The sequence below is a fragment of the Medicago sativa genome, chromosome 8, assembly GCF_051527215.1.
Source record: "Medicago sativa cultivar Bolivia chromosome 8, Bolivia_mono, whole genome shotgun sequence".
NCBI classification, from domain to species: domain Eukaryota; kingdom Viridiplantae; phylum Streptophyta; class Magnoliopsida; order Fabales; family Fabaceae; genus Medicago; species Medicago sativa.
In genome coordinates, this window is record NC_140756.1 from 53264996 (window position 1) to 53290185 (window position 25190).

Genomic DNA, 25190 nt, shown 5'->3' on the forward strand with positions numbered 1-25190 from the left:
TTTTTCAATCGTTTTCCGTCTCGACTATTAGAGATTGCTGGCCATTGTCGGCAGAGAGTTTTTCACTTTCCATTTCCAGTGTCTGAAAAAACATGCAAATATTAAACTCATTCAAAATAATCTACATAATAGTATACATTGTATAGATAGAGAGTATTACAATAGATGTTACACTAAGAACAAAGACAAACTAGAAAACAATCTAAACTATAGCATGAGTACAAAAGTGTCCTAGCCACGGACACAAGATTTCTTCCAATACAACGAGACAACATTCCAAATGCTAGAACATGAACCCTCTAGGCTCTAACAAGGTTAATCAATGACACCTACCAACACATTAGTACATTACATGAAACCAGACAGTGCATATTCTAAACTATATAATATTGTGTCATTTCATATGTAGCCCACAACAATGTAAATGAATTGGATATAATTATTCACTTCTACTCTCGTGTCAAGTAATCAACCAACACAAATAAAGAGAACAAGGAGTAGTGAGCAAACATAGACAAAATAACAGCTCAGGATATAATGAAAGAGCTGCAATCCCCTCTTCAACATGGAAAACAGAAATACAAGGTGAAGCAAGACAAAGCACCTAACAAGTCTAGTTGACAATTTACATACTTACAATTCTTATTCCCTGTTGTTTCGAAGTCCTAACTAAACTCACAAGATACAAAACCCACATTAATAAAGAGAATCCAAATCAACAATAGCAATTAGCAACTAAACATATATTGTATGGATTGTATTGATTAATCTTCCCGCGATGAGAACGTCGAAACATTTCCCTTGTTGGAGAAAGAGGGGAGTGGAGCATGGGTATTTGGCACGGTACGGGTCCAGCACCTTACTCACCTACAGATTTGACTTTCATGAGAAAAGGAGGGCAAGGGGCAAATTTGGATATTCACATGTTAATGTGTCTGACCTATTAGCTCTAATGTGTCTGTTTCTCAAACTTGGAGTACGAAGACTGATGCACCTACATTCAAAATGACATGTATCAACTCCCTTGGATACACTATGGTACAGCTATAGTGATAATGTTGACTCTTGGAACTCTATGAATGGAAGCCTGATTTTGTGAAGCCTTTTTCTTTAGGTTGCTTAAATAATGCTTTGAATAGTAAAATAGTAGTAGTCTTAGTTGAAGAAATTTTACTAGTGGATTTTGATAATTATGTGAAGCAAGGTGTTTTGTTATGTGAAAGTTGTTGACTTGTTATGCAAGATACCTATTGAATCCTTTCTTGACTTGAATCATGAAGGTAGCTTAATTTCTTGACTTGAATTATGAAGGTAGCTTAAGAGCACAATTTATTGTTTACTAACAGAGATTTTCAGTTAGGTTGAAGGGATGTAAGATTAAATTAACATAAGAACTTGAATGTCAATTAAATTAATTGTGTAAAAAATGTTATTACCCGGTTATTCAACCTACTTAGCTCAAAAAGTCTTTCTTGAAGAGCATAAGGTTCTCAAATTCTCTCATGTTTGAGCTTAGCAATTGTTTACTATTTAGAGTTGTAAGAGTCAACCTTACAATAATAAACCTCCTAATTTTGGATCAGAACCTCCTAATTGCAGTAATAACTTCTATAGAATAATTACTAATAGATGGTAATTTCACTATTTTGAAATAAACTCAATTGTGGTGAAATTACTAATAGAAGGTTTTGTTCTATATTATATAATTTAGTTAGTCCATGGATAACCAACTCCAGAGCAACCCTTTCCTACAATGTCCCCTTGAGTTCTTAGTGCTAAACTCACTCCACAAATTAATATAAAACTGTTGCAACATAACATTTCAATTTGATTTTCCACCTGAAACGAACTATAAACAGTCCTACTTTCGGATATTAAGCATGACGGCGTGAAACATAGTCATATTAACACCAACCACACAATAAAAGACATTACATGATATTTTGTTTATCTCTCTGTACAAAAGTTTTTCCAACAAAGCTAAATCAGCACTGGTCTATCTTGAGACTGAAATTTGACAATGAGTTGAAACTTCAATCCTTCACCAGAGTGCCTATCCCTTGAAGGTTTGTGCAACCAAAAAATAATGTATTGTTCCTAGAACCAGTGTGACACAAAATATACTACAAAATGACATGTATCAACTCCCTTGGATACACTATGGTACAGCTATAGTGATAATGTTAGCATTGGGTTATGGCATATAGAGAGGAGTAGGGCTATACCATGCGCTAAAAGTCTAATTGATGGATCAAATAAGTTTGTGTGCCTTTCCTTGGTAATAACACTGGCTATGCTTACAATAGGACTTATGTGGATATAGAGACAATTGTTGTGGAAGGTACGTCCTCAAAGAGGTTTTCTACGGAGACGATATCCAGTCAGGCATTGGCCAAAATAGGGCCATAAAGGAGAATCTGGGCCCAAATAATAATAAATTAGCAGCAAATCTTCTGTCCAAACCCATTATGTGGCAGGGCAGGGAGCATATGGATTGAGTGATGTGTGTTTGTTATATAGGGATGTGAGGAAAGAGTGGGAGGGTGTGTTGCCACTGTAGGAGCTTTGCTCGGTGGGCATCGGATATTCATCTGTTTGCATTTATCTTTTAATTTCATAAATAACATACTCATTGTCGATGAATCGGGTTCCTAACACACACCAGCCCATAACAGTACCGATAACCAAGGTAATATAACTAATTTTAACCAAATTTAAAATTCTTAAAAACCAAACAAATTCGGGACTTACTACAGGATTAAGATTGTTGATTGCAGAAATGATCTTCTTCAATCTGACACGATGAACACCAGCATCAGCATCAGCATTGCATTCAAGCCACCAGTTAGCATGGATACAGAATTTCCAAATAGCGCCCCTAATACGCATATTGTTGGAATCATCAAGTTTCGAAATAAATTGATGGATAGTTTCCAAATCATTTTCATCAAGAAGAAGCATCGGATCACCAGCAGGAAGGTTATCAAGCAAATCTGGATTAAACGATCTATGTTCCGGTGAAGCAAAGGAAAGCAAGTTGACAATAGCCCTAACGAGACTAATTTTCTCAGTCATCTCTGGAGAATGAGAGGTATCTTCGTCAGTGTAACGAACAAAAATTTCATGAAGCATCTCCAACTCACGAATAACTAGTTTGTTGGTTGGATCTTCCTTTAGTTTATCTAGGTTATCGATACGACGATTGATTCGGTCTATTGCGGCGCGAGTCAAACTGGAATTTAGGTTTTCCATGTGGACATTTTCTTTGTTAAGATTAAGAAGATTTCCAAGAAGAATCTCCACCTCACTAATAACTTGTTTCGAGTTGGTTGGAAATACCTTTAGTTCACGGATACGACTTTTGAGTATGTATATGACGTCGCACTCTGAAAAATCAACCATTGACAAACTGGAATTAGCGGCGGCCGGCGGTCGAGGAGGGTTTGTAAGAAGAATTTCACGAAGACTCTTCAACTCATCAATGCGTTGTTCATTCTTGGTTGGATCTCTCTCTACTTCATGGATGCGACTTTCGATTAGGTATAAGGCGTTGCGATTTGTTGAATCATCCATTATCAAACTCGAATTAACGTAAGTGAAGGGGGCGTTGGTTAGGTTTTGCGTGATTGTGTTGTGTGGATTCTGCATGTCATGATATACCTTTTTTTTTGGGGAATGTGATGATACACTTTAAAAGTCTCTATTTTTCACTTTTTTTTTACCAACACTTATTTTATTTTTATTATTTTATTTCATATATTTTTTTCCTAAATAAAACAACTTAATTTTGTCCACAAATCTTAATTCAACCGGCAAAATGCCAAAATTGTTAAGTTTATTTATAATTTATAATGTCTTTGTCATTTCGTCTATCTACAATAAAAAAAACTTAATTTTATTGTAATTAGAATTATAAAGAATTTTAATTTATTTAAAATTAGTTCTTTTTTTGAGAGGTACTTAAACATAATTGAAACTGCGGCCTCTGCATCTATTACGTGCAAGTATAATCTAGAAAATATCTATAACCGAAATTTTCTTCCAAAAAACCCATGAAATTTTGTATACTATATAATAAATAATACTAAAAATCAAAAAAAAATTGTCAATTAAAATTTAATATATCTTATATCAAACTGCGACAGAAAAAATAAAGATTACAAATTTAGTTACGCTCACCATGACTGAGTAACCATTTTCCCTAGGCAACACATAATATGCTAGCAACGAACTAAAGATAGTTTACTATGTTAAAGTTCAAAATCAAAAACAAAAGCAAAACAAAAAAGGAAGACGCTACGAAACATATGACAAGCACTATAGATGATTAAGCCACCAACAATGGTAGTAAAAAACGAACATTATTGTGCATTTCACTTTCAACCATCAGTAACCGTTTGGCCCGGCTTTTTTGCAGCTTCTCTGTGTTTTTAAGGAGAAGCTAGGCCAAACACAATATCAATTAAGTTACTTATTAAAAAAGTACTTATTTTAGAATGCATAAAATTGAATGGAGTGAGTTTTAGCCAAAAGTTGTTGAATGCTACTTCAAAAAACTACTTCTCGACAATTTATTTCACAAACACCTCTCTTTAACCCACGCTGGGAACCTTTTTTTTTTTGTAATATTTATATTTCAATATGCTTTTTTCTTCCATTTAATTTTTATTTTTGAACCGGTCCATTTAATTATTTTTTTGAAGGAGGGTCCATTTAATTTTATTATCTTTTTTTAAGGAATTATATTATCTTTTTATCACTTATATATTTAATTTCAATATCGTTTTATCACTTATATATTTAATTTCAATATCGTTTAATTATCACAACTTCGCTAATATTTTTATTCACGTTGTCATTGAATGACACCAAATATTTTTATTCCCTTTCTTCAACCTCGCAAATATATACACACACATTAGAGTTTAGAATAATAATTTATGTTCGTCTGTCTATTTTTTTTTTTACGCTAATGCGTATACTTTTTTTTAGTGTTGCATAATATGTTCGTCTGCCTTAATGAAAGAATTGTGGAGCTCAAGAATATATCTGTAATATGTATATGGTGTGTGTATATATAAAGAGAATAGTTGGTTTTTTCTTTTCCAATTATACTCTATAACAAATTTTGTTATAAGAATACCATATTTTTGGTGTCATTCAAAAAGATAAGAATTCATATTATATGATATTATATTTGTTACATTGTTGGTTAAGATATCTAGCACTTCGGCACGATTCATTACGACAGAGGTCATGTTTATTAATTATCCGGAACCATGATATAGGTATAAAGTATCCACTGCCATTTAGGAGTGAGTAAACTATGTCAAAAAAAAACCTGTTTAAGAAACAAGGTGGGTTCTCCCCTCCTAAGCAAATTATCTCCATATGCAAGAGACAAAAATGTAACTCCTGACAAAATGTTTAAGTAGCCCGAGTCTTTTAGAACTCCAATCAACCATGATGGAAACTCAAGAAAAATAGAGAAAAGAGACTAGCTCTTACAATCACCAAGGCTCCTCAGAGAATGAAATTCTGTGTTACAACTAACCAAATGACTAACTGAATCATAATGACCTCACACCCCCTGGACATAATGACCTGCCAGTTTAGCTTCTATACTAACAAACTTCCATGTGTATTTTTCTGCTTCTTGCGAGAGTAAACCATCTAGAACAAATTTGTCCCGACCATGTTGATCCCAATCCATATTCCTCGGTATTCAAGGCTCTATCAAATTACAAGTTGATATCATTTTGTATTCTTCGACGCTCGAATACCAAGTTGGATGGTTTCAATTATTGTGTTAGACCTATGAAGCACGGACTCAGACAAGAACACCAGATACAGACAAGTCGACAAGACTATACAATGACCTTATTCAATTATTGTGTTAGACTATACAATAAGGAAACTAGGATACAATAAAACTACCTAAGGAAACTATGTCAATAATAAGGAGAAAGAATAACTAATAATTGCAATAACATCAATGCTTCCATTTATTAACATCAACACCGACAAACTTGTGTTCTTTTGTACAAACAATATATTTTGTAAGCTCAAGCTTATGTAAAACAAGCTTATGAACGGTGGCATTTAACATGGGACACTTGAAAATCTTCCCACCATGGGAAAGTCATCTTTTTAACCATTGATATATTTATATAATATTGAGTGGTTAAGATGAAAGAAGGGATACCTGTTAAACACTTTATTTCTTCTTTTTAAATTTCTGCAATAACAATTATTAAAGCTTTGAATATAAATTGCTAAAATTAATTAAAAAATGAATGAACAGTACGATCTTAACTACAGTTAAAGTCTTCTTTTTCCGTTTCATTTTTTTTTATTGAATTCAAGGGTTCAGCTTTGAAGCTTTACAGGTAATCATTCCCATATCAATTGTTGGTATGTTCACTTTCTCACAAAAAAATTTCAAATACAGGTCCGCTATCTGTGCCCATCACCACCATCCTCTTTCTGCAATAAGGCGTAATTTTTAAGGGTTGAAGAATTCAGTCTCAGAGTTCAAGCTATTATCCTAAAATGAACTGATGGTATTGAGGATTTATAAAAAAAAAATTGAAAATTTCTTGGATCTCAAATTTTTTTGACATCTTACTTGGTCATTTCTTAGAAAAATGAAAGAAGCACTAATCAATATTTAACGGTGTAGCTGGACATCATGAGATGTAAAATCGCAGCATGGCATCTGGAGAGGGTGGATCTTGCCAAGGCAGGTTTATGGCTGGAAACGTCCAGTAACAGTGTTGCGAAGCATATAGGTAGAAGGAGGCTCGGTAAAAGAGAAGAGGAATGGGGATATTTAGTAAATTTAATACTACTATTAAATATTGTATTCCTTTTCCATTTAAAAAAACAAACAGAAAATAAGAAAACCGGCTCCACTTACATGTGGCAGTAAAAAGTGACTTTCCCATGGTAGGAAGATTTTCAAGTGTCCCATGTTAAATGCCACCCAAGTTTACACCATACAAAATATCTAAACCAACCCCCTACCAACCCATCCACCACCACCCCAATATATAGGTACTTTAATTATGTCCCATGTATAAAGCTCACCAATTGTCAGAAACAGAAACACAACACGAAAAAGAAAATAAATATTAGACAGTACAATGCAAACTTCATTATGGAACCTAAATAAACTTTTCCTTCATTGATGACAGCAAAGAGAGGCTGCACTTGTAAAAAAATCATTTTCAATTATCTACCCATTCAAAAATCAAAGAAAAAAGTCTCAATTGTGAGGCAAGCTGCGTTTCTTTAACCAAGATATATGGAAATGAAACAAAAAAGTTAAGAGCAAAAAGTTTTATTAAGAAATTACAGGGAACTAAATGTAAGAGGAAAAGACATAGAGACAATCAATACCATTTAGTTAGGGATGTCATATAAAAGCCTCGGAAAACTGTCTCCTCAAGAAGTGGAGCAAAAACGCATGTGATGCCCACCAAACAAGCAGGGCTACAATGAAAATAAACACAATCAGTCACTTGCTTGAGAATCTGGGATATGGAACCTAAATGAGAACGTTTTGAATGGATAATTATCAAAATAAACACAATCTTTCTCCACTGATAGGATAATTATGTTTTTAAGTTCAATTCACAACATTTGTTAATCACAAAAATTATATTTTTAAATGCCTCTGCAACTGCAATGGCAGTAAGTCACATAAGCAACATTTTCCTGCAACTATCTGTAAGTTTGGTAGTCGAAGTATAGCTTATAACAAAGATAAGGATAACTGATTCATACTCATCACGTGGTGAAGCTACTTAGAAGAATATAAGAATGTAACCCTGAACTTCATATAATGCATTTTTAACAGCAAAAAGAAAATTGAAAATTATTAGGTACAGAGAGTGGAAATGTGTTTTATACTTTCATTGTTTCAAGATGGATCTAGTTGAATCCATACATAGGCCAACTAGTTAAAAAGACAAAGGCCTAAGGTTAAAAGCAAATGATACAGTGAAACATTAAGACATTTGAGTTTTGAAAAAGAGAATAAAAAGCAAAACTAAGGTGTCGATAAGCTAGAAGATGAGCTTCAAAACCCAAACGGGACCAAAATGTCAACTTCATATATTCCTAACAACTCAATGACCAAATGAAGTGAAATAAAAATGTGGAAGTTGTTTCACAGTTGTTCAACTTCCAGAATTACAATGGTTGAGTCGAAAGAATTGGCATACCCCTGATTTATAAAGAGTAACTCTGCCTTTTCATCTAGACTTAGCATACCAGGTCGAATTCCTAAATATGGTAGAGCTGTTGCCACAACCAAACCTGTCAACACAAAACTGCCTGGGAATAAATTAATGGCTCAAACTTAGGAACATGGAAAGTAATTATAACACGCAAAAACTGTGAAAGAACACAAAATGATGATATCAGGAATAAGTTTTTAAATGATATTTTCCTAAGTACAGCATCCTCAATCGCAGATCAGGAAAAATAGCAGTTTGTTCAAATTCTACTCGCTATAATGATATAGCACTGCTATAGCTGCTATATGACAACACTTTATACTTAATAGGAAGTATTTGACAATGCTGTAGTAATTTGTTTAAGTTTCGCTACGTTATAGCACCTCTTTGGCCGCTATTTGACATTACTGCCGAAGTATATTTGCATTATTACATCTAATACATGAAACATTTTATGAATTCTTAACAGCAATTTAAAACACACCCCAATCCACAAGCAAGAGATGTTAATGAAACTGTTTGCCATTCCCAAGGTACCTCCCATCGCCTAAGAATAGGCCATTCTGATCCAGAGTCCTGAAAGAAGAAGAGTGCAATTCATATAACTCATGCAAACAAAACTAAACAGCAAAAGGACCTCTTATTATAGGTGTTATTGCATTACGTTCAAATTAACTCATGAAACTAGAATCTTATCATAGTAATGGTTATATAATGGTAATGGAAAAAAATGAAATGAAAAAAAGTATAATGGAATAAACTAAAGTAATTGTTTGGATATTTTTATGATGGAATAGAGAAAAGGATAGTTTCACACTGGACCTTCAATAGATTCTTAAGGGATCGAGAGCCCTCAAGAGAAGTTTCAGAACCCCCTAAAGGTGCTCCTGAACACTAGGCGTGCCCATCCTGGGGTACCTACTAAACACCAAAAAATGCAAGCAATACCATGCGATGATTCTTAAGAAGCTTACAAAAATTATCACTTCGCCTTGTCCCAAGACTCGTGTTTTGGGGGCTATGAACCGTCAATATATTCCAAAGGGCTTAGAGGCCCTCCAGAAGGGCCCAGAAACCCTCCAAGAGGCTTGGGACGCCCTCCCAAAGGGCCCCAAGGCCTAGGCGCTCCCTTCTAAGGGCGTCGCCTCAGCCAGCTTCTAGAAGCCTCTAGAGCTCAGCAAAAAGACTTAAAAGCCCTAATTGCTCGGTGCTACATGTATTTTATCCTTTCCTAAAATATTAAAAGGGATATCAATGATATGAGATTGAGTTCATGCCAGTAGTTTTAAATTGCAGTCCACAACCGCAGTATGACGGTTTTAGAGGTTTCTGCAATGGCATCACAGCCACAATTTTGTCTGTTTGATCACATTTACACGTATTTTTCCACAATATAAAGGTCCGCAGTGCAAAAACAATTGTGACCGCAATACTGAGACCCATTTGACACAATCCAAACAATGTATGATTCCATTCTATCCCTTTCCATCAGTCCAAACATACAATACAATACAACACAATGAACTTTTTTATTATTTCATTATTGCACAGACACTTCTAATTGAAGGCGTGCCCTGGTGTCCGACACGGACACTTGTGATTACATTAAATGTCATTTTCTCAAAATTTTATCGGTGTCGACGTGTTTGTGTCATGTTTGTGTACATGCTTATAGCCATTTTTGTTTTGATTCAACACTCATGCAAACTAAGGGGCATAAACAAAAAGAAAAAACCAACCGGAGTGTTAAATGCAACTTATATATAGGTGGAATATATTTTTTCGAAACAAACTTTTCATAATCTATCATTTTAACCCCTTAATGTTTTAGACGTTGTTACTCAGACACCATGTAAATGTTTGTTTTGTCATTAATTTTATGGACCAAAGTTCAATCATCAAACTAAATAACATAAGACACATTCAAAACCCTATTTAAATACCAAAATTCGCATTCATGTGTATTTTTGTAATTTTGATACATGTAGAGATTATTGTGACAACGCCTCCCACATTTAAGTAACAAAATGATTGTTTGCTCCATAGTAAATAGTGCTAAAGATTGACGGCGTGTCTGGTGTCTGACACGTACTGACATTTGACATCGACACATGTGATTACATTAAATTATGTCATTTTTCAAGTTGTAACCAATGTTGACGTGCTATGAAGCACGGACACTTCTTAGATTAGGCATGTCCCGGTGTCAGACACGTATCATGTCCGACACGACACCGACACCTATAATTACACTGAATTATGTGATTTTCTCAAATTATTAGCGATGTCGGTGTGTCCGTGCTCCATATCAGGCAATGTCCAACATCCTTTATTTAAAGCTTTTCAATGATTCTTAATTTGTTCGCACTTGAAGAACATTAATAAGACTCCGCTATTTTTATAGTGCCTTTACTCTGTCAAATCAAAAAGTGCATAGAACACTTAAGAATTTCTTATAAAAGTTTGTATCTTAGAAATTCTACTGTTTTTTATTGTTTAAACCTCTGATTATATATCAAGTGTAAGAGCAAATCTGTTTATTTGTAAACATTTATAAGTCTCTTTCAGAAAAAACTGTCTGGTGATGAGAGCAACAATGTTGTTGTTAGGAACAACTCTAATGTCAACAATGATTACAATACTTCCACTTCTGAGAATAACATCTATTCTACGAGACCTTCATCTTTTGATGGAGATGCTGCTCAGTTTTCCTGGTGGAAGAGTAAGATATACATCCATATCATAGGTGTTGATGATGAGTTATGGGACATCATTGAAGATGGTGTAGAATTTGAAGTTGATACATAAGGTATTGTACTAGATAGACAGAGTCTGACTATTGCTCAGAAGATGATCAACAGGAAACATCACAAAGTGCGTGGTATTCTTGTGGATTCTCTGCCTCATTCAGAATATACAAAAATTGTGAACATATCTAGTAACAAGTCTATCTTTGAATCTTTGTGCTCTACCTATGAAGGGAACCAACAGGTTAAAGAAGCTAAAGCTAACCAATTGGTACATCAATATGAGCTCTTTAGAATGAAAGAAGATGAAGATATTGAAATCATGTACTCAAGGTTTCAAACTCTTGTGTCTGGCCTTCAGGTTCTGAACAAGAGCTATTATGTACTTGATCATGTCAATAAGATTCTTAGGAGTCTTCCCGCCTGATTCAGACCAAAGGTTACAACTATTCAGGAAGCAAAAGACTTGAATAAGCTAAGCTTGGAGAATCTCATAAGCTCTCTCAAGAGTCATGAGATTGAGCTTGTTGAAGATGAACCTTCTAAGGAATCCAAGTCTATTGCTCAGACATCTAACGGAAAATCTGCTAAAGCTCTCCAGGCTACTGAGTCAGAAGAAGAAACTCATAATGGAGGTTATGACAATGACTCGTATGTTGAAGAAATGGCTTATTTAACCAAAAGATTTTAGTGCTTGACCAAGAGCACGATTTTCCAAAAAGGAGCAGTGGCTCAAAAGGGTCAGGTTTCAAGAACAGGAGAGAAGATCATAATGGATGCCTCAATTGCAAGAAATCTGGTCACTTTATTGCTGACTGTCTAGAGCTGCAAAAGGGCAAGTCAAAGAAAGAGATCTCTAAATAAGAGAACTACAGGAGCAAGTTTATCAAAAGTCTCATGGCAACTTAGGACGAGTTTAATGAGAAGTCATAATTTGACAAAGATTATGAAGAAGCCAATCTGAGTCTGATGGCCACAACAACTTCTGATGCTAAACCTGAATTAGATTCTGAAGATGAACTTCTCCAACATTACTTAAATTGATATCACTATGTAACACCCTCACTTGCTTCCAAAAAGTTCATGAGCTCTAAAACTATGGTAATTATCCTTATCATGTTCATCCCAATTGATATTATATTATACTAGCTAAAAGATGGACACGTTTTTGAAAATTATTAACAGTGTTTCTTTTTATGAAATTTTGATTTTGATTAAAACTAAAAATATAAATGTTTGTTGCTTTCAAGTTATAACAAACCAAACTAACCATAACAATCTATTTCAATGACACCAACAATATAACAAAAAAAATATATAATCTAAATTTCTTTTTTTTAATAACACCAACAACAATCTAAATTTCTTTATTCTTATCTATTTATTGCATTTGTTATTGAAAATTGAAGACATTTTTGAAAAGAGAAAAAGTCACTGAAATATAGCACATGCCACTGAAATATTTTTAGGGTTTGTCTAACATGTGCAATATTGCACATGTTAAAGCAACCAAAAGTAGCAAGTTTTTGTTGAAAATAACAATAAATTATTATTCCCTCCATCGCAAATTATATGACTCTTGGCTCTTTGTAATCAGAGTCTGCAAAAAAAGTCCAAGTTCATTGTATATATTTACTACCATGATCAAATAATCGTTTTCTGCTTCATCCTTGTCTAACATTTTACAACAAGTACAAGGAGCATAAACATACAAACAAAATGGATCTGTGTTCTGTACGGTACATACTCCACATCTTTACAAAGGAGAGAAAATTTTCCTATCTCTGCAATAATTCTTTGATATCATATCCTTGCAACTGTGTATAAAATCAGGGGAAGCATTCTTGGTAATAAGTAAAGCACCTAATTGCAAATACTAACTTGATTTGGGTTGCCAGTAAAGCACGATAGAAATCCCTACTGTCCGAGAAAGCGCACACTCACGCAATCAGTAAGTTGGAACTGTTGGATGAAATCAGATGGCTCATGATTTCAGGTTACCATGCTTAAAATATCAGTTGTCCGATCTTCATCCAATGATTTTGACTTAATGATTGCATGAATGTGTGTGCTTTCTCTGACCGTAATGATTCGAAATCCCAATAAAGACTGGCAACACATGCATAATGTTATACAGTATACCTGGAGAACAGTGAGAAGTAATATAACTCCTGAATTCCAGAACGCATGGATAGTGATAGGAGTGAGAAGGTTGCGAGTTTGAGCATATGAAATCCCTAAAGCACTCCCTAGAAAAGATGTCACAAATTTATGTTGTTTTAGATACACAGTAGATGGATGAAAAATTGCAGCATTCAAGACATAAGAGAATATAGATCCACCGTTTTTCTCGGCGTTTTCCTCTGCAATTTTTGAAACCAGGTCTAGCACTTTTCAGAAATTTTGAAAATGCCAGGACACTGATATTATTGTTTCTAAAAATGCACTCTTCCTAGCTTCCCTTCCAATCTTCTCTCAAGGGCTGGTTATTAAGGCGTACAAGGAGACTAACAGCACATTGCCTCGAAATTTCGAGGGCCCAAATTTTGAGTTGTTGGTACCTTATTTGGTAAATTTTTAGTATTTTGATATAATTTCAAGGGCCCAACAACACTTATTAGGGACCAATTTTTTTGATTAGAACAGGGTCTCTAAAATGTTTAAGATGGCCCTGCTTCTAAAATGAATATATGTTTGGGAGCGGGGGCGGGGGGGGATGCAACTGGTTTGAGCTAAGTAAGGGATAAGGAGTTGCAGTTGGAGGACCTAGGTTCAAACCCCAAAGAAGGAGAGAAAAAAAACTAAGATATGTTTTATAAAATATTTCAGAAAGTAAATTAGGCCTTTGCATATTTTCCCTTGTTTTATCCTATCCCCCTTAATCAGCATCTACCCGAAAATTATATATGAAACCTGTTTATTGCCATTTCATAAGATCATGTTTTTACTTTATTTCATGTATTTATTAACATACTACCTTCCTTCAAAAAACAAAGACAATACCTAGAACAAACAACTGGGGAAATTCACCAGGAGTGAGATGAGCAAGGGCAAACACAGCCGCACTAAGGATGATAGCAACTGGTGTAGGAACCCTGCAATGAGATTAATAACGAATGAGAAAAATTTTGCCCTTAGGTAACAACGAATAATTCACAAAACATAAACAACTAAAGCGAGGAATCCAAGAGTAATCACTTTTTCTCTAAATAACTGACACAAAAAGCAATAAAATTGCCACATTTTGAATACTTAGTGAATAATTCATAACTCAGTGTGAGCAATAATTGAAGCAAAAGGTGGACTTAAAAGGAGAAGATCTATATGGAGAAACCACCTAAAGTTGTTGCTTGGAGGAAGTTAGGTTTTTTTGTAGGTCACAAAAATCCTTTTATGGTTTATACAATCACCTTGAGTTTGGTTAGAGTGGTTAAGATATCTAGCACTTCAGCACGATTCATTACGACAGAGGTCATGTTTATTATTTATTCGGAACCATGATATAGGTATAAAGTATCCACTGCCATTTAGGAGTGAGTAAACTATGTCAAAAAAACCTGTTTAAGAAACAAGGTGGGCTCTCCCCTCCCAAGCAAATTATCTCCATATGCAAGAGACAAAAATGTAACTCCTGACAAAATGTTTAAGGAGCCCGAGTCTTTTAGAACTCCAACCAACCATGATGGAAACTCAAGAAAAATAGAGAATGAAATTCTGTGTTACAACTAACCAAATGACAAACTGAATCATAATGACCTCATCCACTCCCTCACAAACACGCTCCCTGGGCATAATGACCTGCCAGTTTAGCTTCTATCCTAACAAACTTCCACGTGTATTTTTCTGCTTCTGGCGAGAGTAAACCATCCAAAACAAATTTGTCCCGACCATGTTGATCCCAATCCACATTCCTCAGTATTCAAGGCTCTATCAAATTACAAGTTAATATCATTTTGTATTCTTCGACGCTCGAATACCAAGTTGGATGGTTTCAATTATTGTGTTAGACCTATGAAGCACAGACTCAAACACGAACACCGGACACAGACAAATCGACAAGACTATACAATGAACTTATTCAATTATTGTGTTAGACTATACAATAAGGAAACAAGGATAAAATAAAACTACCTAAGGAAACTTTGTCAATAATAAGGAGAAAGAATAACTAATAATTGCAATAACATCAACACTAACAAACTTGTGTCCTTTTATTAACATCAACACCAACAAACTCGTGTTTTTTGTACAAAAAATATATTCTGTAAGCTCAAGCTTGTGTAAAACAAGAATAGTTGGGGTTTTATGAACCAAAAGTTTAGACCATACAAAATATCTAAACCAACCCCCTACCAACCCATCCATCCCCCCAAATATATAGGTACCTTAATTATGTCCCATATATAAAGCTCACCAATTGTCAGAAACAGAAACACAACACGAAAAAGAAAACAAATATTAGATAGTACACTGCAAACTTCATTATGGAACCTAAATAAACTTTTCCTTCATTGATGACAGCAAAGAGAGGCTGCACTTGTAAAAAAATCATTTTCAATTATCTACCCATTCAACATCTAATTCAAAAATTAAAGAAAAAAGTCTCAATTGTGAGGCAAGCTGCGTTTCTTTAACCAAGATATATGGAAATGAAACAAAAAAGTTAAGAGCAAAAAGTTTTATTAAGAAATTGAACTAAATGTAAGAGGAAAAGACATAGAGACAATCAATACCATTTAGTTAGGGATGTCATATAAAAGCCTCGGAAAACTGTCTCCTCAAGAAGTGGAGCAAAAACGCATGTAATGCCCACCAAACAAGCAGTGCTACAATGAAAATAAACACAATCAGTCACTTGCTTGAGAATCTGGGATATGGAACCTAAATGAGAACGTTTTGACAACTCTTCTTTCTCCAATGATAGGATAATTATGATTTTAAGTTCAATTCACAACAATTGTTAATCACAAAAATTATATTTTTAAATGCCTCTGCAACTGCAATGGCAGTCAGTCACATAAGCAACATTTTACTGCAACTACCTGCAAGTTTGATAGTCGAAGTATAGCTTCTAACAAAGTCACAAATAACAATAAGGAACCTAGATACCTTAAAATACCTGATACTTGAAGAACCAATCAATGGAAGCAAGCAAACAAGAGCATCAGTCTGAAAAGCAGTATATAGAAGCTAGTAAGAGGTCTCCACAAGGTTGAAAACTCATAAAAACTAAAACATGTAATGTAAAGTAATCTTAAAAAGAAAATAAGGATAACTGATTCATACTCATCATGTGGTGAAGCTACTTCGCATAGATGATTCATACATTTTGAAGTTCTTATATTTTGGAACTAACTCAACCCATAAAATAGGCTTGAAAAGTGAGGACTAGTCAAACCTTATAAGAACTAAAAAGGCTATATCTCTATGCAATATCTAGCCTAACTTGACCTCACAAAAACTGACTTGTAAGGTGAAGGGTACCCACTATTTAAAACCATTATTGAAGTAATATCACTATCTAAACTCTCAATACACCTCCTCACACCCACTAAAAACATATTTAACCCAAAATAAGAATTACATTTATGTCTTCCTTTGAATGATGTAAGATAAATTATTAACCTCTCTTTTTGGGGTTTCTCCATTAAAAAAGGACACAGCAACTCCTGTCAATCCAATAGCAACTAGGGCACCAACATGTCCAACTCCTGCCCACAAAAGCCAACCATTTTGAAGATTAAAAGGTTCCCTCAAATCTGCAAGAAAGTTTTTACCGTTGAATGGAAGTAAGCATCAGTAGATAGCATAGTATAATTCTTGTAGATATAAGCCAGTTGCAAACTGAACAATAAACCAACAAGCTGCAAAGTGAACTTAATTAAATTATCAATATTTTCTTACTGGTTTTAATGATGTCAATCATTACTTGAAAAGTTCTTAAATTATAATTACCATATTTGAAGAAGCCTTCGGGGAGTGGTTGGTAAGTGTTGAAAACACTATATATGATTCCAAGTACAGCAGCAGTTGTGATGCTGCCAAATAATAATAATAAATAATAATAGAAGAATATAAGAATGTAACCCTGAACTTCATATAATGCATTTTTAACAGCAAAAAGAAAATTGAAAATTATTAGGTACAGAGAGTGGAAATGTGTTTTATACTTTCATTGTTTCAAGATGGATCTAGTTGAATCCATACATAGGCCAACTAGTTAAAAAGACATAGGCCTAAGGTTAAAAGCAAATGATACAACGAAACATTAATCAGTAGATATGGTAGCAAATGAGATCCTAAAAACTTAATGCATCTAGCTCAGTGCCATGAGCATCATGTGAAGGAGCTAAAGATAAAGCAGTAGTCTGGAGAAACTTCTATATGATATGAATTCTCTAACTGGTAACTAATAGACTCATATACAGATTAAAACTACTTTTAGTACTTAAAATTTTCATAAGTCAGTTAACTTCTCCATAAGCACCTATATATTTAAGAGTGACTGTTTAACAACTTTCTTTTTCTCAATAACCTCGCACTCAGAAATATACGAGGAAAAAAAAAGAGAATGAAAAGCAAAACTAAGGTGTCGATAAGCTAGAAGCTGAGCTTCAAAACCCAAACGAGACCAAAATGTCAACTTCACATATTCCTAACAACTCAATGACCAAATGAAGTGAAATAAAAATGTGGAAGTTGTTTCACAGTTGTTCAACTTCCAGAATTACAATGGTTGAGTCGAAAGAATTGGCATACCCCTGATTTATAAAGAGTAACTCTGCCTTTTCATCTAGACTTAGCATACCAGGTCGAATTCCTAAATATGGTAGAGCTGTTGCCACAACCAAACCTGTCAACACAAAACTGCCTGGGAATAAATTAATGGCTCAAACTCAGGAACATGGAAAGTAATTATAACACGCAAAAACTGTGAAAGAACACAAAATGATGATATCAGGAATAAGTTTTTAAATGATATTTTCCTAAGTACAGCATCCTCAATCGCAGATCATGAAAAATAGCAGTTTGTTCAAATTCTGCTCGCTATAATGATATAGCACTGCTATAGCTGCTATATGACAACACTTTATACTTAATAGGAAGTATTTGACAATGCTATAGTAATTTGTTTAAATTTCGCTAAGTTATAGCACCTCTTTGGCCGCTATTTGACATTACTGCCTAAGTATATTTGCATTATTACATCTAATACATGAAACATTTTATGAATTCATAACAGCAATTTAAAACACACCCCAATCCACAAGCAAGAGATGTTAATGAAACTGTTTGCCATTCCCAAGGTACCTCCCATCGCCTAAGAATAGGCCATTCTGATCCAGAGTCCTGAAAGAAGAAGAGTGCAATTCATATAACTCATGCAAACAAAACTAAACATCAAAAGGACCTCTAATTATAGGTGTTATTGCATTAAGTTCAAATTCACTCATGAAAATAGAATCTTATCATAGTATGGTTGAATATATAATGGAAATGGCACAAAATGAAATGAAAAAAGGCAAAAAAAGTATAATGGAATAAACTAAAGTTATTGTTTGGATATTTTTATGATGGAATAGAGAAAAGGATAGTTTCACCCTGGACCTTCAAGAGATTCTTAAGGGATCGAGAGCCCTCAAGAGAAGCTTCAGAACCCCCTAAAGGTGTTCCTGAACCCTAGGCATGCCCATCCCGGGGTACCTACTAAACACCAAAAAATGCAAGCAATACCATGCGATGATTCTTAAGAAGCTTACAAAAATTATCACTTCGGCTTGTCCCAAGACTCGTGCTTGGGGGGCTGTGAACCGTCAATATATTCCTAAGGGCTTAGAGGCCCTCCAGAAGGGACCAGAAACCCTCCAAGAGGCACGGGGTGCCCTCCCAAAGGGCCCCAAGGCCTAGGCGCGCCCTTCCAAGGGAGTCGCCTCAGTCAGCTTCTAGAAGCCTCTAGAGCTCGGCAGAAAGACTTAAAAGCCCTCTTTGCTTGGGGCTTAAGTCACGAAAAACCAAGCCCACAGCAAGCTATAAAAACCTCCCTTGAGAGCCTTCTCAAGGCATGGCCAATACAATACTAAACCCTAATATTTGATAGTGTGCTTATCGCATGTACACATCCTATGATGCATTGACACAGACACTATCATTGGACATGGTAATGACACTAAAACATCGACACCGGTAATAGTAGACATTCCTTCAATATGATGTGTCGGTGCTACATATATTTTATCCTTTCCTACAAAATTAAAAGGGGTATCAATGATATGAGATTGAGCTAATGCCATTGTTTTAAATTGCAGTCCACAACCGCAATATGACGGTTTTAGAGGTCTCAGCAATGGCATCACAACCACAATTTTGTCTGTTTGATCACATTTACACTTATTTTACCACAATATAAAGGTCCGCAATGCAAAAACAACCGTGACCGCAATACTCAGACCCATTTGACACAATCCAAACAATGTATGATTCCATTCTATCCCTTTCCATCAGTCCAAACATACAATACAATACAACACAACACTAAAATGTACTTTTTTATTATTTCATTCAACAAGTTGCATATAAAGCTATATTGCACGGACACTTCTAATTGAAGGCGTGCCCTGGTGTCCGACACGGACACTTGTGATTACATTAAATGTCATTTTCTCAAAATTTTATCGGTGTCCACGTGTCTGTGTCATGTTTGTGTACGTGCTTATAGCCATTTTTGTTTTGATTCAACACTCATGCAAACTAAAGGGCATAAACAAAGAAAAAACCAAGGGGAGTGTTAAATGCAACTTATATATAGGTGGAATATGTTTTTTCGAAAGGAAACTTAGATTATGGACAAAGATAGTAAATTCATAATCTATCATTTTAACCCCTTAATGTTTTTGACGTTGTTACCATGACTCTTACATGTGTCGATATTACAAACACATATGTAAATGTTTGTTTTGTCAGTAATTTTATGGACCAAAGTTCAATGATCAAACTAAATAACAAAAGACACATTCAAAAACCTATTTAAATAACAAAATTCGCATTCATGTCTATTTTTGTAATTTTTGATACATGTAGAGATTATTGTGACAACGCCTCACACATTTGAGTAACAAAATGACTGTTTGCTCCATAGTAAATAGTGCCAAAGATTGACGGCGTGTTTGGTGTCTGACACGTCTTGACATTTGACATCGACACGTGTGATTACATTAAATTATGTCATTTTTCAAATTGTAACCAATGTTGACGTGCTATGAAGCACGAACACTTCTTAGATTAGGCATGTCCCGGTGTCAGACATGTATCGTGTCCGACAAGTGTCGGACACGACATCGACACCTATAATTGCACTACTGAATTTTGTGATTTTCTCAAATTATTAGCGTGTCCTTGTCGTGTCCGGTGTCCGCATCCGTGCTTCATAGTTGAAGTGTTAGTGTCATGTCCGATATCCATGTATGTGCTACATAGGTCAAAGACAATTCTAACAAAAAAAAAAATAAACAAAGAATTGAAAGAGGAATTGAGAAACATACACCAAGATTACTTCTAGAAGGAGTTCCAATTCCAATTTTGGCATGATAAAGCCTACAATCACAAACACAATTTCTCAAAAAATTAAAATGAAATTATAATAAAAACTCAATTTGATCCGTCTCTGCCACAAAATAATACTCAAATTAATCTCTAACACACAGAATGAAAAACAAGACGGTTACCCGACGGAATCAGGGCGACCGGTGCCGGTGAGAAGGGAGATTTGACGGCGGAAGTCATGAGCTTTGAGGACGGAGAGAGAAAGTTGTTGATCATCGGAGAATATGTATTGGACGTTGAAAACACCGTGGATGGCGGCAACAGTAGAAATCGTAAGAAGAAGAAGAAGAAGAAGCGTAATGAAGAATGAGATTCTCATCGTTGTTGAATTTTGGTGACAAAGAACGCGCGAAAGTTGAGTTAGTAAGTGAGTCTTGAAATTGAAATTTCTGCGTTGTTGTCAAGTTTGGACTGTGGGGTCTACTAATTGGGTTCCTAAATGGCTATGCCTTTCTGATTTGTATGGTAAGTTTTTATGGGTTGTTAAATATCGTATTTTTAATCGGTTATCAAGGAAGAACCAATTGTGGTTATTTTTACATATACAAAACCAAATTTTCAAAGTAAATCAAAGTGTTAAAAGAAAAATAAATCAAAGTCATCAAATTTTGTCAAACAAATTTAAAAACATGTCGGTTAATAGCATTTAAAGTGTAATAAATGATGAGTAAATTATGCTTTTGGAAAATGTAATATTTAGACTTGTTTAGTTAATGCCCCTAGTTAATGCCCCATCGTTGGGTTTCTTTTTGCCTATGTAATATTCATGCGTTTGTAGTGTAATGACTAATTATGACTTATTTGATGGTATGTATGACTTATGACTTGTTAATGTCTCATAGTTGGGTTGTTTTTTGCCTATGTAATGTTCTTGCACTTGTGGTGCAATGACTGAATTACGACTTATTTGATGGTATAATCAAGGATCAAATTATGTCTCTTTACTTTTTTACTTTATTCTCCACATATATGTTGGAACAAACTGTGTTTAACATTACCCTTTGAGTTTTGATGATAACAAGGTATTAAAAATTGTCAATTAGATATGCTAATATTTGTTCAAGTGTGCAGGAACATAGATAAAAATTTAGTGTCCTTAAAAAGTATAGATTCTGAAGAACAAATGAGAGCAAAGGACTCTATAAAAAGGAAGCTTGCGTTGCAAGAAAATAGGTTCTAAAGACAAGCGGTTCTGAAGACAAGAGGTTCTGAAGTCTAGAGGTCCTGAAGATGACGTCATCAGAAGCACTCTTATCAGAAGCTGCCTACCAGAAGCTGACATCATCAGAGGTTCTGAAGGTCATCAGAAGCTAGAAGACTGGAAGCTTCAAAAGTGGTTAAATGTTGTTATTATCAAGCCTATCATTGCAGAAGAATAGAAGCCTGGAGCAACGGCTAATTCAGACGAATTTTGAAGGCATTAGATGCTTATTCTTTGGAGAACGTTGGAAAAGGACAATAGTACAATTGTACAACCACTATCTCCACTACTTTGTTTTGTGTCTGCAATAGTACAAGAACAACAGTTGTGAATACGCTGGTAATCCTCTATTCTTGGAATGGATTTTAAATTGTTCCTTCATAGGACAGTAACCAAATCAAGCAACAGATCATTGGTGATCTGATCAAGCTTCAAACGACTTTTTTTGATGTGCTGGCAATCAACAACGTCTCTTTCACACCTCTATATAAAGGAGTGAAGACTTGAAGATTTTCAAGAGACTCACAACAACTTTACAAGTGCCAAAACTCTGCTGAAATTTTTTCACATCAAAGTTCACTTAGAATTTCTTATCAACTTTCATATCTTAGAAATTCTAGAGTCTTAAGAGTCTGTATCTGATTTGTATTGTGAACAGCACTGATTGTATATCAAGTGTTCAACCTCAAACAATTTTCTTTGTAATTCTGTTTGAATAGAAGTCTCTTGCAGTTGTGCTTGAGCATAGGAAGTCTCTTGATTTTGTTCTTGAGCATAGGAAATCTCTTGCAGTTGTGCTTGAGTAGTTTGAAGTCTCTTGCTAGTTTTAGCAGTGAGTAGTTGTAATCAGATATTGATTTTAGCGAACTCTCCTTGGAAGTGCAAGGGGGACAGGACTACTTCCGGTTTGTGGAAGGAACATGTATAATTGTTTTGTGTCTTTCTTCTCTCTCTCTCTCTCTCTCACTCTCTCTTTACTTATCCGTTGCATTTAGATTCTGAACATTACTTCAAAAGCTAAACTCTAGCAGGTTCTGAACAGTAACTTCAGTTTAGGAGAAAAAAAAGAAACCACAATTCAACCCCCCCCCCCCCCCCCCCCCTTGTGTTTTTCTCACATTCAATATATGCATCAAGGATCACATTGACATCTGTTTAAATAATTCAAGGACTAATTTAATGATATTTTTATATAATGTAGGGATCAATTTGATACTTAGGCAAATAATTTAAGGACTAGTTTGATGGAAATATTTCGAAAAAAAGGTTGCATTCATTCATCTTCAACCTCTTTTCATTACAACAATACGCATACAAAACTCAAACAATACAATAGCATGTTAAACAACTCAAACAAGCAAATTGTGACTATCAAATACTTAATTAACCTAAGCTCACTTCCTACACAGTCAACTTTGTCCATTAACCTTGCCCACCAAAACTCTTCATTGCCACTTTCCTTATGCCGACTATTATAGTTGTTTTTACCCATACGCGCCCATCACCCATCATTTTTTAACACCAAAGCTTGAACAATTTTTGGGGATTTTTGGATTTCGAATTCAATCAAAAAAATTAGGTTTTTAAGTTTTTTGAATTGGGGAACGTTATCATCAATTAATGGAAGAAATTTTTGGGATTTTGAACTCTAGGTGACAAATTATAAAATTAAGGTTCCAATTTTATAGATTTGGGGAAGAAAGAGATGTTGGATAATGGTTATTTTTCTGCAAAAGTGAGTTCAAATTTTCTATAAATCAATCAATTTGGTCCTTGGAAATTTTGTCATTTTCGGCCAAATTAGTCCCTACTTGCGTGGCATTGACATGGCAAGCCTTGTGAGAGGTTAACAGTACAAGTCACCTCCGTTAACAGGCCAACTTAACGGAGGGACTGATTTGATTGACATTTGGTAAATTCATGGATGAAATAGACATTTCAAAAAATTTGAGGACGAATTTGGCTGATCCTTGCAAATTCAAGAACGAACTTGGGTATTTACTCAATAAATGATTGAGTGGTTAATGGAGAAAGAATTACATCTCTTGGTTGGCCAATAAAAATATAAAATTTTTGGTTGACTAATATGTGATATGAATCAATCTCATGAATATGTAATGAAAAATGTTTTTTTTAAGGAATGTAATGAAAAATGTTGTCATATGGAATTGGTTTTCATGGTACTTTTTTTTCTTTAACCGACACTTTTTCTTTGGCTATATCGTCACTTAGTTTTGTATCGTGTACTCCTGCATTCTTTTTTATTTGTTCTTCCTTTATTAATGTATTTTTATTTTTAAATACAAATAATACAAATACAAATCAACTATATTGAGAAACTTAAACCACCCACACATACAAAAATTTAGTAGTAAAAAAAGACCAAAGCAAAAGTTACACATACAAAATTTCTCTCTAATTGATGATACAAAATAGTTATCCCTCAAATGACAACATTTTATATCTCCTTAAAAAAAACATCATAAATCTATAGAAAGACGCTACTTCACATAAGATCTTTCTTTCTCATTCTTTCAATTTTACTGAAATGAGTGCAACAAAATGGTAGCATCAAATCTGACTTGTCATCATCAAATAACTAAAGAATGAGGAAGCAAGAAATATGAAATCACAGACCCATAAACATATTTGAATAAACAAAAGAGGGATTTGAGAAGAACTGAGATTTTCAAAAATTTAGAATGAATTTTGAGATGGTGTGCAAATGTTGAAACCGAGGAACATCATTTATATAGCAACAACAAAAAAAAATCAATTAATGCATACATAATGACCAAATAAAAAAAAGGTATCATAAAAAAAATAACCACCATAAATGTCAAATGCATAAGGATGCATGGTTTGGTTTATGGTGCCACCTGTCAAGAGTAACTTTGAAGAAGTTTGTTTCCATATATACATTTGAGAAAAACCCTCAAATATATACAAAAAAAAAAAAAAATACTCGTGGAGATACCCATGGATTCGAGTTTAAATAAGCTCAATTAAATTCTAATATAGTAGGTTTAAGCACTTGTAACTCATAGGGATGCATTTAGAACCTTCGAAGTACAAGAATTCGCCGTTCCAGACCAAATAACATGCGCACAAACGTGCATGTTTTGCCTGGCAAAAACGTGCGGCCACAGTAACAAATGCACGGTCCGTGCGTTTTCACTCTCAGACCGTGCGTTTTTCCCTGACAGCAAAACATGTTTTCGTGTTTTTTGCGAGCAAGAAAAAATCGATTTTCGATCTGTTTTTTATTCCAATTTCACCGAATTCATCCCAAACACTTAAACAAATAATACTCACCCCAAAATATAGTTTTCTAGCCCAAAATAACTTATTTCAAAACCCTCAAAATGACTTATTTCTTGAAAATGCTTAAAACGGCTT

General features: G+C 34.6%; 2 protein-coding genes and 1 long non-coding RNA gene across 4 annotated transcripts; all 3 read right to left on the reverse strand.

The window, feature by feature from the left end:
- LOC146899493 (uncharacterized) lies at positions 1 to 3809 on the reverse strand. The gene is made up of 2 exons (XM_085737800.1): positions 2752 to 3809; positions 1 to 82 (listed from the first exon to the last, which is right to left on the reverse strand). The coding sequence occupies exons 1-2, from the start codon at positions 3646 to 3648 to the stop codon at positions 5 to 7; spliced, it is 975 nt and encodes a 324-aa protein (XP_085593926.1). The 5' UTR covers positions 3649 to 3809; the 3' UTR covers positions 1 to 4.
- Positions 3810 to 7075: 3266 nt separating this feature from the next.
- Positions 7076 to 8826, reverse strand: LOC146899494 (uncharacterized). Its single transcript, XR_015023571.1, has 3 exons — positions 8728 to 8826; positions 8229 to 8336; positions 7076 to 7494 (listed from the first exon to the last, which is right to left on the reverse strand). It is a non-coding gene; the product is annotated as an uncharacterized LOC146899494 (long non-coding RNA).
- A 3732-nt stretch (positions 8827 to 12558) lies between these two features.
- LOC146899495 (uncharacterized) lies at positions 12559 to 21206 on the reverse strand. 2 transcript variants are annotated; one of them, XM_085737803.1, is made up of 11 exons: positions 20713 to 21206; positions 20530 to 20581; positions 18249 to 18340; positions 17750 to 17857; positions 16946 to 17028; positions 16616 to 16701; positions 16110 to 16159; positions 15724 to 15816; positions 13994 to 14085; positions 13133 to 13239; positions 12559 to 12807 (listed from the first exon to the last, which is right to left on the reverse strand). In XM_085737803.1, exons 1-11 carry the CDS (start codon positions 20907 to 20909, stop codon positions 12769 to 12771), a joined length of 999 nt encoding a protein of 332 aa, XP_085593929.1. In that variant the 5' UTR covers positions 20910 to 21206; the 3' UTR covers positions 12559 to 12768. The 2 variants fall into 2 exon arrangements, with proteins under 2 accessions (XP_085593929.1, XP_085593928.1); XM_085737802.1 differs by having other exon boundaries at positions 16616 to 16749.
- Positions 21207 to 25190: the final 3984 nt, after the last annotated feature.

Coding starts and splice junctions, on each gene's coding strand:
- LOC146899493 (XM_085737800.1), bottom strand. CDS start 3,648: ATGCAGAATCCACACAACACAATCACGCAAAACCTAACCAACGCCCCC. Junction 83..2,751: donor TCAACAATCTTAATCCTGTA/GTAAGTCCCGAA, acceptor ATGTTTTTTCAG/ACACTGGAAATGGAAAGTGA.
- LOC146899495 (XM_085737802.1), bottom strand. CDS start 20,909: ATGAGAATCTCATTCTTCATTACGCTTCTTCTTCTTCTTCTTCTTACG. Junction 20,582..20,712: donor GGTCGCCCTGATTCCGTCGG/GTAACCGTCTTG, acceptor TTGTGATTGTAG/GCTTTATCATGCCAAAATTG. Junction 13,240..13,993: donor TCCCCAGTTGTTTGTTCTAG/GTATTGTCTTTG, acceptor CATCTTTTCTAG/GGAGTGCTTTAGGGATTTCA.